General features: G+C 35.9%; 1 protein-coding gene across 3 annotated transcripts in view; it reads left to right on the top strand.

The window, feature by feature from the left end:
* The window catches only part of il16 (interleukin 16), an 80,857-nt gene extending 71,231 nt beyond the window's left edge, over positions 1–9,626 (top strand). For all 3 annotated transcript variants that reach the window (XM_030130207.1, XM_030130212.1, XM_030130201.1), the window contains exons 20-25: positions 50–180; positions 3,291–3,456; positions 5,732–5,833; positions 7,163–7,394; positions 9,046–9,174; positions 9,258–9,626. In XM_030130207.1, coding sequence (XP_029986067.1) covers positions 50–180; positions 3,291–3,456; positions 5,732–5,833; positions 7,163–7,394; positions 9,046–9,174; positions 9,258–9,412 — 915 coding nt within the window. In that variant the 3' untranslated portion in view covers positions 9,413–9,626. The remainder of the gene's footprint in view (positions 1–49; positions 181–3,290; positions 3,457–5,731; positions 5,834–7,162; positions 7,395–9,045; positions 9,175–9,257) is intronic.
* The last annotated feature ends 8,951 nt before the right edge of the window (positions 9,627–18,577 follow it).

The following is an 18,577-nucleotide window of genomic DNA, read 5'->3' as shown; positions in this document are numbered from 1 at the left end:
CCACTGTTATAAACCATCATTTCTCTGTTCTACCTGGTCTTTCTTGCAGGTTTCTCATGCGTTGATGCGATCCTTCCCTCATGGAAACTCTCGGTCCACGAACCCTCAGGACGACCCTGCTGGAGAGGCCGCTGAGTCTCAGGAGTCTGACCTGGACAGTGACAGAGGATTCTCTGTCAGGTGATGATTTCACACACATTTTAGGACGTTTATAGATAGATAGACACCCAAAGTTCACAGGTTTACCAGACCCCAAAAGAGCAGATGTGCTGATCAAACCCACTTACATACAGAGTGTCCATAAAGCTGTGTTTTTCAACCTTGGGGTCGGGACCCCACATGGGGTCGCCTGGAATTCATATGGGGTCGCCTGAAATTTCTAATAATGGATTTTTTTAAAAAAAGTAAATAAATTACGAATAAAAAAAACATTTTTTAATGATTCAATATATATTTCATTATAATTAACACACCACACATTTTTCCTAACAAAAATCAAGTTCAAATAAAATGCAGGATATAACATCTAAGAGGACATATCTTGATTGACCCAATCATGTAACCACATGCGTTACTGCGCTTCAACCTGCCCGGACCCAGTCGAAACTGGACCGAACAGAGGATGGAAAGATTTCTTCACCTGTCTGGCCCCGCTAAGACATCTCCAAGACAAAAATGTCTCCGTTTTGAACGTCTAGGGTCGCCAGAAATTTGTGATGTTAAAATGGGGTCATGAGCCAAAAAAGGTTGGAACCACTGCCAGAAAGTCTGTTTACAATTTAACTAATTTATTACAAAAACAACTGAATCGACAATATGTGGAAATTGTAACAAAATGAAAAATAGATGTTGTAGTATTTTTTTCTTCCTCATTTAATCCACCTCTATGTGGGACCATTAGACGGTCCTGGGTTTGTTTCCATGTTGTCTGTATCAGAACCTCATCAGTGGTGTCAGTGACATCAGTGAGCTTTGTCTTCCATCTAACATATCTTTAACTTAACTCCACTGACATAAACCCAGGGCAGTGATACCAGGTGAACCAGGTGTCCAGGGAACTGGACCATCCATGTGGAAATGTTGGATGTAGAACCCACCAACAGGCAGAACCCAATGTGGTGGTGCACCATCTACATGGAAAAGGATTTTTGGTTGAAGGTCATCCAGTTGTGGTGCCACATATTCAGTCAAAAGGTCAAAGGTCAACATGGGCCAAAAATGGACCAATGATTCAACTGCACATGATCCCACAATGTGATTAAAAGCATCGAGTGCATAGAACAAATCTGATTCAAATATCTCATCAGTTGCTTTTGTAATAAATTATTTAAATTGTACAGACTTTGTGGACACCCTGTACATCTCTCCTCACACATGAACCACTCTGTCCACTCTGACGCCCTATTTAACCTCCAAAAGTTTCCCAGCTCTCCGACTGTCACACCAGTGACGCTGCTGCCAGCCCTTGAAACCCCTTCCACCACCAGCATCCACCTACAAACTTCAGGAGGAATTATTTATCCATCACTCCCCACTTACCTGTATGTTAAATGTCTATGGGTAGTGATGATTGTGGAGCGTAGACGCCAAACTCTAAATGTGTCTCATTACTGTGATAAATATACTAACGTGACCAGACTGATGGAACTACAGGTCACTTTACAGCTCGGTCTCAGAAAATACTGGGTCATCGCTCCAAAATAAAATCTACTACAGAAAAGTTCCCTGACTAAAGAACAGCTAAAATGTTCCGCTTTTGTCACCCAGACAAAAGAAAAGTAAAACGGTCAGATACGTTCAGTTTACAGGAATCCTCATCATCTGAAATCTGGAGTTATGAAAATTATTATTATAATTTTTTTTTTTTGTGAAGCCACAAAATCTGATTAGTTCATGACTGCATCAAAGGGAATATTTGTACAAAAAATTAAAATATTTACTTCAACGTTTTCCTGAGACCAAGGAAAGTAAAAGTTTTGGCTTTTTTTTTTTTTTTTTTTTTTTTTACATAAAATATTTGTCTTGATTGGGAACAGCATGATGCAACAGTTTTTTTCAGATACATTTATTTAATGGAATGTCCTTTTTTAAACTCTCGTCTCCTTCAGAGGACAAAAACACATTACTGGGACTCAAAAGGATATTGTTTTCATAAAATGAGCCGATCTTCACCTTCAGCCACTAACATATTTTCACTTCATCCTTTCATGGGAGTGAACACTTGATGACGTCAGACTGTTCCTCATATAAATGAATCAACATTTATCAGATGTGAACACATCGGAAAAAAAAAAGAAACTACTTTTCACTCTCATCTCCTACAATAAACTGCTCTGGACTCTATGACTGTTATTGATATTTTATTTAATTTTAAATTCCTTCTTAAAACCCACCTGTTCTCCTTGGCCTTTTAACACTTGTGCAATATTGACATTTTGTTTCTGTTTCTATATTTTAACTTGTTTTATTTATTTATTTTTATTTGATTTTAATGTTTTTTAATGCTTTTATTAATTTTTATTGTGCTTTTAGTCTTCTGTACAGCACTTTGGTCCACTGTGGTTGTTTTAAAGTGCTTTATAAATAAGGTTGGATTGGATTGGATTATGCTTCATTTAGGGTTTGTTGAAAAAATGATAAAAAATAACACTTTCCACAAACATGAATACCATATAGCAGTTAGAACGCACAATAAGAACATGACCTAAAATGACATGCAGGTGAAATAAGGTTTTTGTTTTGTTTTTTTATTTTATCCCATTATTAATACATGTTTAGCTAGAATAAAATGTTTTTGCGTAATTTGAACCTGGCTTTTCTTCTGTCTCAGTCTTTCATTCTACCTTTTCCAGCTTCCATAAAAAAGGTTTCTTCATAATACGTCATAAGTAAAACTAAATAAAAACTGAACCAAAACTATTCAACACTTCAATACTAAACAGAATCAAACAAAAGCTGATTTCACATAAAACTGTTGAACACTGAAGTTATGTCGTTTTTTTTTTTTAAATATCACATATCAATAGGCTCTTTTTGCTCATTATTTCCTGATTATTACATAGAAACCTGAAACTCGTTAAATGTAAAATAAACCTTTCACCTCATTAGTCCAGAGAGAAGACGTGGTGTGTCTGATCTGTGTTCAGACGGAAACCCATTCATGTTGTGTGGAGCGTTTCCTTCTGCTTTTACTGAACTTTAATGCAGAGCAGATGGTGAACACAGCTCACTGCACAGCGGTTCACACACTCACATCCTCATCTCTTGGGTCTCTTCTGGTTTTTATGCAGCTTGGCCAAACTGAGGGAGGTCACCATCCGACGGGGGGAGGGAAGCAGCGACGACGAGGCGACGCTCACTTCTGCTTCTGCTCAGTCCGTCATCTCAGTCATCCCCTCGCAGGAAATACAGGAGATGATCCAGGAAGTAGAAGCTCTGGACGAGGAGACGCTGAAGGTAGAAAAAGTCCCACAGTTTAAAACCCTCAAAGACCTGAGCAACAAACGGACACTAAAAGCAACTAAAATTTAATTAATTTCAAAGTTCAGAGGGTGCGCACTATTAGGAAAAGAAAAAAACTGAGGGAGGAGCACAAGGAATGTTCAAACATAAGCCAATTCAAAAACATGTTTTTCACAGATATAGGGATGAGGGTTATTAACTGTCACCATATGTTCACTGTTGTTTATGTATATATTTATTTCTTTGAGTTATTTATTATTTTTTCGTCAGCACAACTAAGAAACACATAGATAAAAGATTATATGCATGTATGTGTACTTGTATGTTGTGGGAATATGTATAAACATATGTATGTGTATATAAATGAATGAGTGTGTGTGTGTGTGTAGAATAGAATAGAATAGAATAGAATAGAATAGAATAGAATAGAATAGAATAGAATAGAATGCCTATATTGTCATTATACATATGTACAACGAAATTATAAGAGACAACTCTCTGGTGGTACGTAGTGCAAACAGTTTAAAAGAAAAGAAAAACAAAAAAGAAAGTGTAAATATATATACAGTATAAAAGCAGGCATGTCACCAACCAAGAAACAGTAGAGATAACTACATATTGCACTTTGACCCTGGCTGAACACTATGGACATATGTTAAATATATGTCCTTTTGAGGTATTGTCATTGCAGTGTGTGTGTGTGTGTGTGTGTGTGAATAGATATATAAATATAATAGAGTAATGTAAAAGGAATAGAGACATATATATTAATAATATTTTATGGAGAGGGGGTGGGATTAAATAAGTTGCACTTCTTCCCACAACTTTTCTGGTAAACGTAAATGGAACTATTGTGCTGTTCTTCTGTCTAAGATTGTTATGATTGTTGATATTTGTATTATTATGCATGTTTTGCTTGTTTGCATAGATGTTAAATTTCATTGCATGTTCGGAATAAATCACTAAATCACAATCACAAAAAATGTTTGACAAATGGGCATGGTCAAGGGTGTGACAGATGGACCGCCCACTACTTTTTGATTCATAACTGTTGAACCAGACAAGTTTAAGACAAATATTCCACATAATTGTAAAGGTCTAAATGCCATCTGAAACAGACTCAAAGGGCAACATTTAGTTTCAAATGTTTTTAAATGAAAAATATCCAAAACTACTGCGTCAAAGATGGACAAAAAATTAATGTGTATTTTTTGCAAGAATTCCAAAGTTCTCCAAAGTGAAGTTCCTCTGACATTTTCATCCTCAAATGTATTCAGTGTAAACCTTAAACCCTCTATTTTACAACCCAGTAATTGGTTATAGAGGAAAAAAATATTTGATCAAACCTAAATAGAAAGAGTTTAGAAAAATGTCAGCATCACAGATGGACAACACAAGTAAATATCAAATTAAACTTTTTTTTTTTCAATTACCAATATCATATACATTTATTTACAATATTTACAGCATACAAATAATATTAACATTATATTAAATGTATTTTGCATAGATATATGCATTTATTAATTTTAAACACTGTGTTTTCATCATTCAGGACATAATTCAGGTGTCAAACTCATTTTGGTTCATGGGCCACATTTGGCCCAGTGTCACCTCCAGTGGGCCAGACCAGTAAAATAATGACCTATAAATAATAATCCAATTTTTTTTCTCCATGCTTTAGTATGAAAGTTAAATTACATAATGAAAAACCTGAAATATCTTTTAAAAAAAAAAATACATGCAATTTCAACAATTACGTGGGCTTATTAAAAACAAAACTCACAGATCACAATGGATCCACAAATGCAGAGCACATTTATTAACAGGTATAATATTGTTAAAATTGCACTACTTTTTGTTATTTGTTCATTTTATTCACATTTTATTATGACAGGATAGTTTATGTAAATATTTTCATAATGTAATTAAAATTTTTTCACATTAAACTAAGGAGAACATTTGGAGTTCTTTAAAGGTTCTTATAATATTATTTTACTTTATCATATTTAGTTGTATGTAGCCGCTGAACAACCTTGACAGTTAATATTTTTGCACTTTGCAAATCCATCCCAGGGGCCGGATTTGACCATTCAGCGGACCGGTTTTGAGCCGCGGGCCTTATGTTTGACACCCCTGGCATAATTCATCACTGTTAAAATAATTTTAGTGTAGATGATCTTTAGCTTCTCATGCCTCCATAATAATAATAAGCGTAATCATATGATAAAGTAGTGTTAATAAAATGCTGTCAATTCTGTCTCCATAGCAACTGGTGGACATTCATGTTGTCATCCTGCACAAAGAGGAGGGGGCGGGGCTAGGGTTCACCATCGCCGGAGGGTCCGACTTGGAAAACAAAGCTCCGACAGTAAGGAGGACACATCCACATCCAAAACAGATGGAAGATCTAGTCTAAGGAACGACACTGTGTTTAAAGCTAATTAGCATCAACATAACCTCTACAGAACTAATGCTGCCTTCATGTGCTATGGGAATTATGGGAAATACTAGTTATGAACTCAAAAATTGCACGATTGGACTTTTCCACTGGAGAATTCAGAAACAATTTTGATCCATGAGCTGCCGAAATGAAAATAACCTTTGACCTTTTCAACATGGTGGAGAACAACAATGGAAAAATAAAACGGAAAATAAATAAATAAATAAAAATAAAAATGGCTGTATCAGATGAATGAACACATCTAAAACTGTTTTACCCAAGTAGCAGGTCACCATAAACTGTGTGTCAGCCATTATTCATTTCACTAAGACAACAAAAACACCTGAACACAACACACTTGTAATTTCAAATTCACAAGTGGAAAGGGTAATTTTCCCGACAGCATCTGAAGGCAGCATTTGTCTAAACCACAGGGAACGTGTTCTCCAAAGGTTCACAGTTTCAGTCAAAGGTTTCTTACACTTACCACTAGATGGAGACCAGTTACTGAGTTTCATCCACTGTGTTTGAATTAGAAACATCTGACGTGTGTCGAATAAAACCTGGAATAAAACATCAGACAGTCAGTGCAATAAACCTCATATTGTCTGAACAAAAGGGTTAAAGACACGCTAAATGCAAAGGGAGGTCACATTAAATACACTATATGGACAAAAGTATGTGGACATGTTGAATTTAGATGATTCTTTTCTATTATGTCATAATATAGTTTTATATTTGGATAAATATTGCATTGGTTAGTTTGGTTTAAATTGTTATCTTTGCTTCCAAAATGCCTCAGAGATGGTTTGGACTGAATTTCTCTCAATGTTTTATCCATGACTATGATTTTAAATGTTTGTCCTCTAAATTTCTAAAATATTTTTCTGGCTCTAGCTGTAAATATCTAACCATCTACTTTCATCACATCTCACTGAGGAAGAAAAATCTACCATTAAACTGTAACGAAATATAAGACATTTTTATGTCAGATCATCATGAACAGGACATGTTACAGCTGTAGACATGATGTGTCCCAATACTTTTGTCCACATAGTGTATTACCACTTTGGTTTATAGAAGCTGTTTTGAACCTGAAACTTTATTTTTTCCTGCTGTTCATACTTCACATATATCAGATTGGAGCTAAATACAGAGACAAGTGGACATTAGACCTTTACTGAACCACCAAACCTGATGTTGGACCAGGTCCTGCCCAGTCCTCTGTGTAATGTGTCCATTGTGTCCTGGTCTCAGGTCCACAGGGTGTTTCCCAGCGGCCTGGCGGCTCAGGAGGGAACCATCCACAAAGGAGACCAGGTGTTGTCTATAAATGGACAGACGCTGAGCGGCGCCACGCACGCCGACGCCACCGCCGCCCTGCGTCAGGCCCGGACGCTCAACCTGGCCGTGGTGGTCGTCTGTAAGAGAGGAGGCGAGGAGGAGAAAGAGGGCGGAGTCTGGCGGAGCGAAGAGTCCAGTTCTGCAGGTACTAGAAAAACGCACGACACGACATAACTGCATTCTTTATGAAGCTGTTAAAACCATTTATGGATATGAATGTTTATGCATCATGAGGCAGGGTGTTTGTCTAAACCCACTTTTCTTAGTCTGTGGTTCATTTCCTTGTGTATTTGGACCCTAATAGTTCATACAGTTTGAATTTGAACCCTCCAGGTGCTGCAAAATTATCTTTATATTCATTTGGGTAAAAATCCAGGACATTTCTACAGCCTGTTTGAATTCCTGCTTAATTTGTCACATTTTGTAACTAGTTCCGTCTCCACATTTGCACATATAAGGTCCAGACTTCAGACGAACATTTCTCCAGTATTTCCGCAAAACTGTTTGTCAGCAGTAGTGGTTGTAGTCCATACTGAAAATATGTCCAAACTTGGAGCCCATTACCTTAAATGTTCAGTTGTTGGTCGAGCGGGACAGAGCAGCACAGCCGACAACCTGGAGGGGGCGGGGCCTGAAGTGGCTCAAGTGCATTTAAAGGGCCAGCGCTCCAAACTACCTTTCTGGTGTCATTACTCAGAAATAGGGTTGAAGATGGACCTGTGGAGTTGAATTAAGGAAGAATTCAGACCCAAGCAGAGCATTTACAGTTTATGGAGACCAGGGGAATGTTGGAAAATGAAGAATAACATTTAAAAAAGACAAATGTCACTCCTTTAACAGGAGCAGAACTCAGTCTCCCAGTCTCTGATCTTTTTATTTCAGTTTAGTTGTAGTTTTTCCAATGCATCAGTAGTTTTACTTTCACTCACACTTCTTTTAGTTTCATTTTAATGAAGACTGAGTATTTCCTTTTAGTTTAACTTTTGTAGATTAACTGAAACTAGAAAAACTGGGATAAAGAGAGCACAACATCAAATATGTCTTTCAGCACCCAAGCAGAGCATTTACAGTTTATGTAGACCACAGGGAAATGTTTGAAAATGAAGAATTTCATTAAAAAAAAAAAAAAAAAAAGCAGAATATCACTCCTTTAAAAAGTATGGAATTCTGAAATTCTGTTTTCCAGACTTTTCAAAGTCGTAATAAAAAAATGGAAAAAAGTTCCTCATAGTTGAATTTTAGAGTATGTTCAAAGATCTTGTAAAATCAGAAATACATGAGGAAACATAAAAAACTTGATCTGCTTTCACTAACTGGAATGATTCTAGTCAAACTTGTTTGTGTGGTATCTGTGCATGTTTGTGATTTTCATGTTTTGAAAATTTTTCTGTTACTAAAACATAATTTACTGCGAATTCTGAATTAATTCATTCATACATGTGTTAAAATCAACTTTTCTACTATGCACAACATGTACAATCTCAACCAAAAAAGTAGGAACGCGAGTATAAAAGTACATAAAATCAAGGTCTGGGGGAAAAATATAGCAGTTTTGAAAAAGTCTGGAATTTTTATTTGGAACAAGAGTAAACACCCTGTAAGAGGTCCAGGTATGAAAAGGTAAAGATGGTTTAGTTTCAGTGTTATTTGCATCATCAGTCTGAGGTCCTTTAACAGAAAACTGGTCCAATATTGGTTCATTAGTTTGTTTTTGAGGCAGAGGTCACATGATGCTCATAGAACATATCTGATGAAATCACTGGTCGCTGAGGTTTTCTTCCTGTCGTGTTCTTCAGTGGAGGAACAGGGGGATGTGCTGACCATCACCCTGGAGAAAGGAGGAGGAGGGGTGGGGTTCTCTCTGGAGGGAGGAAAAGGCTCCATCCACGGGGACAGACCGTTAGTCATCAACAGGATCTTCACAGGTACGTTCTGGGTGTCGCACTGATCAGCAGGGTTAAAGGTGGATGTACAGTTGTGTGAAGTTAAACGGACGTGTCGCCTGCAGGGGGAGCAGCTGAGCAGAGCGGTCTGCAGTCTGGAGACGAGCTGCTGCAGGTCCAGGGGGTGGTTCTGCAGGACATGACCCGCTTCGAGGCCTGGAACATGATCAAGGCTTTACCTGAAGGAGTCGTCACCACCGCCATCAGGAGGAGGCGCTAGGGAGATGCAGCTGCGGGGGGTGGGGCTAACTTCAAGTACTGAGGCCCAGACACCAAACAGACAGAAGAACAGCACAGCATTTTTAGTCTTTTAATGAACATGTCATGGAAATCAGGTACCAGTCAGTCAGTGTTTAAGGAATATGTTCAAAGTATTTATGTTGATGTTCCATTTGTGACCAGATGCAAAGGTTTATTAAACTTCAGTTCACCCACACTTTGTCTTTTGTCTTTGTTGATGTCTTCCATGGAGTTTCATGTCTGGGTTGTTTTATTTCTCTCAGCTGCAGAAGGAACCAGGCCTTTATTTATGATTTATATATTATATTTATTGAATTTCCTCTTTTAAATCAGTAGAAATAGTTCTATTTAGTATGAAACCTCATTTTGATCCATTCCCATATGTGATGTTCAAGATGCTGCAATTTAACCCTTAACCCAAAAGGACCCAGTGTGACATCTGTGTCAGTTCCCAAATGAAGTTTTATCAATATTTAACTGTACTTAAGTGGTTTATCACAATTTATTGTAATATTATCTTCAGTGTTTTGTGGTTTTTCAGTGAAAATCAGGTATTTTCCAACATTTAATTTACTGGCCATGTAGATGTTCGTAAAAGCTTAGAGTAAACTTGAAGATTATTACATCGGAAACAGAGAAAACTGTAGAAAAAGTGTCTTTTTCAGTCCAATCTGTCATTAACTGAACATAAACCCAGTGTGTCCATCCACTGTCATTGATCCAGCTCCATGGGTTTTACTGGTGAATCAATGTTGTAGAACAGGGGCGTCAAACTCATGTTCTTCCGGGGGCCACATTCAGCCCAAATGAATCTGAAGTGGGCCAGACCAGTAAAATAATAGCATGATAGCCAATAAATAATGATAACTCCAAATTGTTTTAGTGCAAAAAATAACATTCAGTTATGCCAGTATTGACATTTACAAACTATCCAAACAAAATGGATGTGAATAACGTGAAAAAAATGGAATTTGTTAAGAAATATAAGTACAATTGTATCAGTAGGCCTCGACTTATCATTTATACATATGCATTACAGATCACATCTACAAAGGCACAAAACCTTTACTAACAGGCAAAATATTGTTAAAATTGCACTTAATTTTCTTTAGACATTTCAGGTTGTTCATAGTTGTTCAGGTTATTCACATTTTATTATTAAAGGATAGTTTGTTAATGTAAACATTTTCATAATTTAATGTTTTTTTGCACAAAATCAAAGAGAGAAAATTGGTGTTGTCATTATTTATAGGTTATTATGATATTATTTTTAAGTTTGATGCCTTTACTTGCACTTAGGAAATTCATCCCATGGGCTGGATTGGAACCTTTGGCCCCTAGGCCGCATGTTTGACACGTGTTGTAGAAGATGATGGTGTTTCCATGGTAACTATGGAGCCTCTGAACATCCAAATGGGTCATATCTGATGAACATGAAAAGATGAAGAACTGTATTTTACACCAGTTACTTCATGGATTAGTGGATCAACAGATATTAGACAGTTTAACCCTTTCATGCACACTGGTCACTACAGTGGACAGCTGTTCAAAAGTGTTCTCTTGTATATTCATGAATTTTGTTGTTTTAGTTCCATTTTAGCCAACACAGTGGACGCTTATGCATCAGCCCATACACTGCAATTCATACCATTACTGTAACTTTGCTGTTCCAGGTAAACCTGATCTGCAGTACGATGTTTGAGGGTAAAAAAAACCTACTAATTGTTATTAGACTGTAATTAACAGGGTTTTTTTTTTTTTTTTTTTTGCATATTATCTCCATGCAGGTATGTTAAAATGTGAGAAAACATCAGATTAGCAGCATTAAAAATGTTTTTATTTCATAGTTTTCACACAGTATATCAGTAAATACATGTTTGTTTGGTTCTAAAACTAAATGCATGGCGTCCACCTGAGCGGACATTTTTGTAACTCCATAAAAATAGGCAACAAAAATCAATAGAATTATTATTTTAATGCCTGAGGAGGGATAAAAACACTCAGGAAAAAAATCATGCTTAAGGTTCACATTATTCATGCATGAAAGGGTTAAATCAGTAGATGATTTTGGCAGATGCAGGTTTGGGTCTTTATGAGTTAAACACATGAACAGTGACCAAAAGCATGTACTGATCTGAAATATTTAATAACTTTTCAACCACTAATCCTGTCAGTACATGTAAATAATTACGGTAAAATACAGTTTCTCAGCTTTTCAGTGGTGGTGTCATTTGGACGTTCAGATACTTTGTACTGAACGTGGAAACACTGACGTCTTCTGCAACATTAATTCAATAAAACCCATGTAGTTTGACAAGTGTTTGCAGTTGGAGACACTTGTTTATGTTCAGATATTTTGCTATAAAGTCACCTTTTATTCCACTTTCTGCTTTTTTATATAATAACCTTTGAATTTACTCTGAGATTCTATGAACATCTACATGATCTGTAAATTAAATATAGGAAACAGACCTGATTTACACTGAAAATGGGATAAAATGGGAACAAATCTGAGAACCAAGTTAGCTGGAGGTTACCACAAAAATACTTCTACTACTACTCATGTGAGTCACTTAACTCATCAGGAACAACTGATTTGAACTAATGTGAAGCAGCTGCTTCCACATGTCCAGTCTATGGCTCAGACAATCTCCAAACAGTTCATTCTGACTCAGTTCAGGCATAAATGAGCACAAATCTGAAGATGAAACACTGAAGCACTATGTTGTAGACGGAGCCACTGGAAGAAACTGAGTCTGGCTTCCACCAGCTCTAACGTATGTCCCAAAAAAAAATTACAATCTCTGGTAACTTTCAAACTAATTAAACAACCTAAATGCTATTTCAGGATATGAAACTGTAACTTGTTACCTATATCTTGCAGAAAACCCAATTTAATTTGATTCAGTGGTTACAGAGAAATGTGGATCTGTGTAAACCATGTCACGGGTTGTTGTTTTTTTCTACAGTTAGATGACCATCAGGTTGAGGGCAGGTCTGCCAGGGAAAAATTTAGTTTTGTCAAGTGTTAAGATTAATTAATGTGATAAGTTGAGCGTTATTATCATTTTTGTTTTAACCAAGAACCAGTTTTTTTAGTTTTTAAGGGAAGAGTTCAGTGTAAATATGTAAATATTCATGATCATCTTGATGAAAAAAGAAAACAGAAAAGCCAAAAAGGAGGAAGAGCTCAGTCCAGTCTTCCATGAGTTCATAATTTAATATCTTTCTTTAATCATTCATTTTCGCACCTTACCCACATTTGCAAAACTCAGAAATCAGCTTCCTTTTTGATGTAATTCATTATTCATTTCATTAGTTTTTCAAAATAGATATTTTTGTGCAAGAACACAATAAAAAACTTCATATTTGTACGACATGAAAACAATGGACAACACGTCTCCTTACAAAACTTGGAGGAAAGGGACTTCTGACATGCTTTTTACAAAGATCCACATTTCTCCATGAACACTGAAGTAAATTAAATGGGGTTTTCTGCAAGATGGAGGAAATAAGTGATAGTTTCACGCCCTGAAATTGCATTTTGATTGATTCACTATTTTTAAACTTATCATTGCAGAAAGTCCGATTGTAATTTTTTGGGGGGGACATACGGTATCTGTAAAGTGTCATGACATAAGTTTTGCTGTGATTTGGCGCTATAAAAATAAATTTGAACCCTACTGGAATGTCTGTAAAATTATCATGTTTTTTAAAATAACAGTTTACACGACAGCGCTCATATTCACAAAGGTTCATAGAGCAAAGAGGTTCCTGGTGAGGACATGTAGAGGAAAGGTTTTAGAAATGAAAAAAAAAGTCACGTGTTGAGGTTAGTTTAGATAAAATAAAGACATTTTCAAGCAGGAAGAAGAGGGCAATGGTATCTGGACTGTAGTCAAAATTTCTTAGAATAAAGTTATAAGTAAGTAAGTAAATAAACAAATAAAAATAATGTTGTGGTATTGCCAATATTACAAGTTAAAGAAGTCCGACAAACAAAAAAGTATTTCTTTTTCTTTCTTTTTGGACAATATGTTAAAAAAAATTTAGACTTTAATGAACCCAAACTGGGAAATTGTAGTGATGAGTAAAGAATATAATTCTGTATGAATTAAGTGGTAAATTAATGACAGTAAACCCCAAAAAGCTAAGCAGGGGGGTTTCCTCTCCCTCTTCTTTATTTTTTAACAGTGGCTGCAAACATTATTTGTGCATTTCCTCCTCCCTCCGGATGTGAATTACCTCTCATGGCTTACAGGCTATAATAATACATATTAAATTAAATGTAAAATTAAATAAATAAATAAGAATGAACTTCCTTATATTCTATCGCTAATCTTTGTTGTTTTTAAATACTCGAACAGATACTTAATGACTTTATCTCCTGATGATTTGCTTAGAATATCTTTTACGTTGAAAGTTTCTCCTATCCCCTATTTTGTCTTCATACTAGCAGCAGGGGGGGTTTCTTGTACAGCCCCAATTTAAAGAAAAAAAAAAAAAAGAGAAAGAGATTTCGTGTAAAATGTAAATTAAAAAAGAATGCAATGAATCTCATTTAAAAAAAACAAAAACCATCCCCCTCTGAAAGATCACATGCTTCCTTTGTTTGATTGGACTGCTGCTACAGTTGTTCTTTTTCTTTCTGCCTTTTGTTTGGTTCATCTCTGAAACTGCTGACCCCGGCACAACCCCTGCCCTTTTATGGTGTTCAGTGGGTGTGGCCACAGATGCTCATCACCTGGTCTCACCTGCTCCAAACGAGACTGAACCTTCACACCTGAGTCAGAGCAGATCTGGACGGTAAGAACGTTTGGTTCATCTGGACTTGATGCAAAATCTCATGAATTAATCTGTTTATTCTCAGAGAATATACAAGTCCATGGACTCTGTTCAGACTTTTAAAAAAACACCTTAAGACACTATTGTTCACGCAGGCGTTTTAAATCCAACTGACTCAGGGCTGCTACAAACCGACTGCACTTTAAGTGTTTATCACATTTTAATTGTATTTTAATTGCACGTTAAAACTGTGTATTATTCTGTATTTTTAATAGCTTTTAACTGTATCTGCACTGTAAAGCACTTTGTTACCCAGTCTGTGAAAAGTGCTCTATGAATAATACTTAAGTTTTTTTTACCCCTCAAAAATGTACTTCTTTATATTCATAAAGAAAAAAGTCCCACATGGCTTTATGGGAATTTGACTTTTAGATATTGTATAAAAGAGCTCCTAAGGTGGAAAAGCGTAGACAGAAGTGGTTCTGAAGCAAAGAAAAAAGAGGTTATAGGAAATTAAAACTAAAACTCAATCTAGCGGTGGTTTAAAAAAAAAAAACAACAATAATGAACTAGACAAACAATTCTTAAGTGAAATGAAAAATAAAAGTGTTGGAGCCATTTATATTATTTATAAATTTGTTGGCTAATGGACAATCAAAATAAGGCCAATGGTCATATTGATTAATGAATTATAATTGATTTCATATTGTTTTCAGCCGCTCACGCCCTCCTCCTGGTCGGACCGTCCTCCTCCTGTGATTAGGGAGAGAGGACAGCTGGTTCTGCCTGTCATGTTGAAGGAGCGAGACAGTTTATCTACCGCTAAATATACACCAAATACGCCATATCTGCTAAAGATAGTAAAGATAGCTAAAGAGAATATTTCTGTTGGTGAAAATAAATTTGGATCATTTTGAATATAGAAATATCTCCGTGAGTGCTTATTAAGGAATTTAGTGAGTCATAGACCTCCTCCTCAGACTACTCTATTTTTATTTTTAACCTTTTTCTTTTTGAATGCAAGAGTAGCCATAACAAAAACAATTATCAACGCAGTACAGACAAATCAACATAAAATTGCAGGTCATATCAGTTTGGTTTTTTTAAATCCCTAATATCATTCATTATTTCATCCAGTTTATGTGACTCATGCTTTCCTCATAACACCTGAAAGTCTCTAAAATGCACTAAAACTGTTTTTCTTGTCAATAAAAACACATTAAAATTAAGGATGCACTCAAAGTGAACTGATGTGAAATCAGTTCACTTTCAGTTTTGTTGCTGAAAAAAAAAACCCAAAAAAAAAACAGACAAAGCCTTTTGCAGAACATTAGTTTTTTTGCTTGGTTTTTAATGCTGGTAAAGTTACAAAACTCATCGGGTGCAGAACAGTACAAAGTCCATGTCATGTTCCATTGCTTGTAAAACTTCACATGATGAGTAGCAGCAGTCGCTTCAGTATGAGGAAAAAAAAACACAACAAAAGACAAAGTGTCTGAAGTGATTGTTGCACCACATGTTTTCAAAACAGCACAGGAGACACCGAAGTCAAACACAAAACAGTTCATTCTGGATCTGGATCTAAAGGGGTCAGTGGGGGTGAACGTGCCGGCGTTTCCGTGCTCTCTGTCCGTCTGCTGTCGATCAACGTTCACAAAGTTCAGAACATACGACTGGTAGATCAATACCGAACCACATTCAGACGAGTTCAGACCATGAACATTTAGTATTTGGTACCAACAGGGCCGTATTAATACATGAGCTTGATGGGGACCCCCCCCCCCCCATAGGGGTCCCATGCTAATCTGTGTATGTTAACCCTTCAATGACCCCTGTATCATATATGACACACACCCTTACTTCACTAATTGGTCATTTAAGTTATTTTCTGCTTTTTTTCCCAATATTTAAATGTTGTTGTTTTTTTTAAATTTTGTACATGAGTTCTTCCATTAATTTTATACAGATTTGTTATATTTTGTACTAAAATTTTTCCACTAATTTTTATGTAGACTATCTTATTTTGTACTGGAATTTCTCAGTCATTTAATGTAGATTTTATTATTTTGTACTAAAAATTTGTAATTATTTTAGAGATTTTTTAAAAATTTCGTACAAAAAATTTTCATTTTTTACTCTTTTAAAAAATCTTTTTTCACACATTTGTTTTATTTTGTACTCAAATTTTTCTATTTTTATATAGATCATTTTATTTTGTACTAGAATTTCTCAATCATTTTATGTAGATTTTATCTTTTTGCACTCAAATTTTTCAATACTTTACAGATTTAAATTTTTTTGTACCAGTTTTTTCAAACAATTGATCATTTCTACTTAAACAGTATATTTGAAGTAAGTTTGGTAACTAACATATGTTTAATTGACCTAATCTAAACTATTAAATTATTTTTATGAAAACAATCATAATTGCATTAAATATCAAATAAAATGCCCATAAAATAAATATTTTAGATTTTATTATCCATTTATATTTTTATTCCTGTGTTTGTCATAGGGGCCCCAGGACACTGTTCTGCTCAGTGGCCCATAATGCTGTTAAGACGGCCCTGGGTACCATGGCAACCGACTGGACTGAGCTGATGAGTAGCATTAACTGGGTCTAATGCTGCCTTCATGTGCTATGGGAATTATGGTAAAAACTAGCTACAAATTCAAAAACGGCACATGAATGCCTCCTCACTTTGTATTTTCTGCTGGAGAACTCAGAAAAAATTTGATCCACGAGCTGCCGAAATTAAAATAACCTTTGACCTTTTCAACATGGCGGAAAGCAACGAGGAATTCAATGATAAACAATGTTTTTAATAACGTACTGCTACTATTAACTGATGATTTTGGACATTTACAGCGCACACAATTTGAAAAAAAAAACCCAAGTTATATATTAGATGAATGAACACATCCAAAACCATCTTATTCAAGTAGCAGGTCATGATATATTGTGTTTCAGCCACTTGAACACAACACACTTATCATTTCAAATTCACTAGTGGGAATGATCATCTTCCCAACAGCACTTGAAGGCAGCATTAATCTGGACTGAACGTTGCTGGTGACACGTCTGATCTACATTTGATTGTTTGTCTTTTTCAGTCCAATCAGTAACATCTGACCAGACGAGGGCTGATGTTTTCACCTCATATTATTTTCTGGATCAAGTTCTGCTGCATTTTCAGAATCCTCGAAGACTCTTCTAAAAAGATACTCAACAAAAATTACAACTATTTTAAGTCTAGAACCAGGTTAAAATGAATAAAGGACAGAATATTCCTAACAGGGTTCCTACACATTTTCTTACACAATTCCAGGTTTTACCCACAAGAGAAAACAAGTGATTCCAGCGTTCAGGAAATTCAACCATTAACCCTGAGGGGTCCACGGTCACGGCCCCGTAATTGAATCACATGATACTTGTCAGAAGTCGGTCACGTAGACCACTGGGGACAATTGCATTCGAAAGTGCGGATTTGAAACACTCTCCCACTTTTTATATGATGTTGGTAGAGAAAATACAACCGGAGATATGACAGTTTGAAACTGGAGCAAAAAGACCAGAGAAAACGCCCTTGTTTTTTGCTTTTGTTTTTATGTCAGATATTTGAGTATAGTCATGATTTATTACAATTTTGATTTTACGTACCTAATAGTTGGAACCAATATTCACTGTTAAAGTCCCTGAAAAGGTTCATTAAGCATCTTTGTGTTATTTATATCAATTTTTCAAATCAGATTTTATGTTGTGTATTTTTCGTCCTTTTGTGTTGCTATAGTAGGTTAAAGTGAAAAAATAATAGACAGATGAGATAGATGAAGCTGTGCTGAAAAAAAAAAAAAGATACCAAACATGAGTATAATAAACATTTCTTTATATAGTATATAAAGGCAAAATCAAAAGTAGAGAAACGGCTAAAATAGGCTCAGACCACTAAGGGTTAACTACAGGTGTTTCTCAGTATACGTTCATGTCTGTTCTCGTCAAACATCATCAGCTGAGGCCAAAGTACTGTTCCATTTAAAAGTTCGCACAAACCAAATTCGGATATTGTTCTTGTCTGGTCCATAAAAAACCAAGGATGCACCGGTTGGTAGTAGCATTTCGTGCTACTTGCATTCCTAGGAAGTCCATTCTCTCGGACCGTTCATACCAAGACTGGACTTGCAGAGTTCGCAAGTTTGAACTCGGCAAACTTGATACTGAGAAAGGTCTTAACTGTTGCTGGAGTTCTGGCCTGTTTCACACTCTATCTAAAATCTCCTACTTTGTTCTTATATTTTCATGCTTTTTCCAAAACCTATGTTCCAGATCAACGTGCGAGGATCCAAAGTGAAGCCGATGTGG

The sequence above is a fragment of the Sphaeramia orbicularis genome, chromosome 3 (genome assembly GCF_902148855.1).
Source record: "Sphaeramia orbicularis chromosome 3, fSphaOr1.1, whole genome shotgun sequence".
In the NCBI taxonomy this organism is placed as follows: Eukaryota; Metazoa; Chordata; class Actinopteri; order Kurtiformes; family Apogonidae; genus Sphaeramia; species Sphaeramia orbicularis.
Note: the sequence above shows the minus strand (reverse complement) of the source record. Positions and strands in the feature narration are given on the sequence as shown.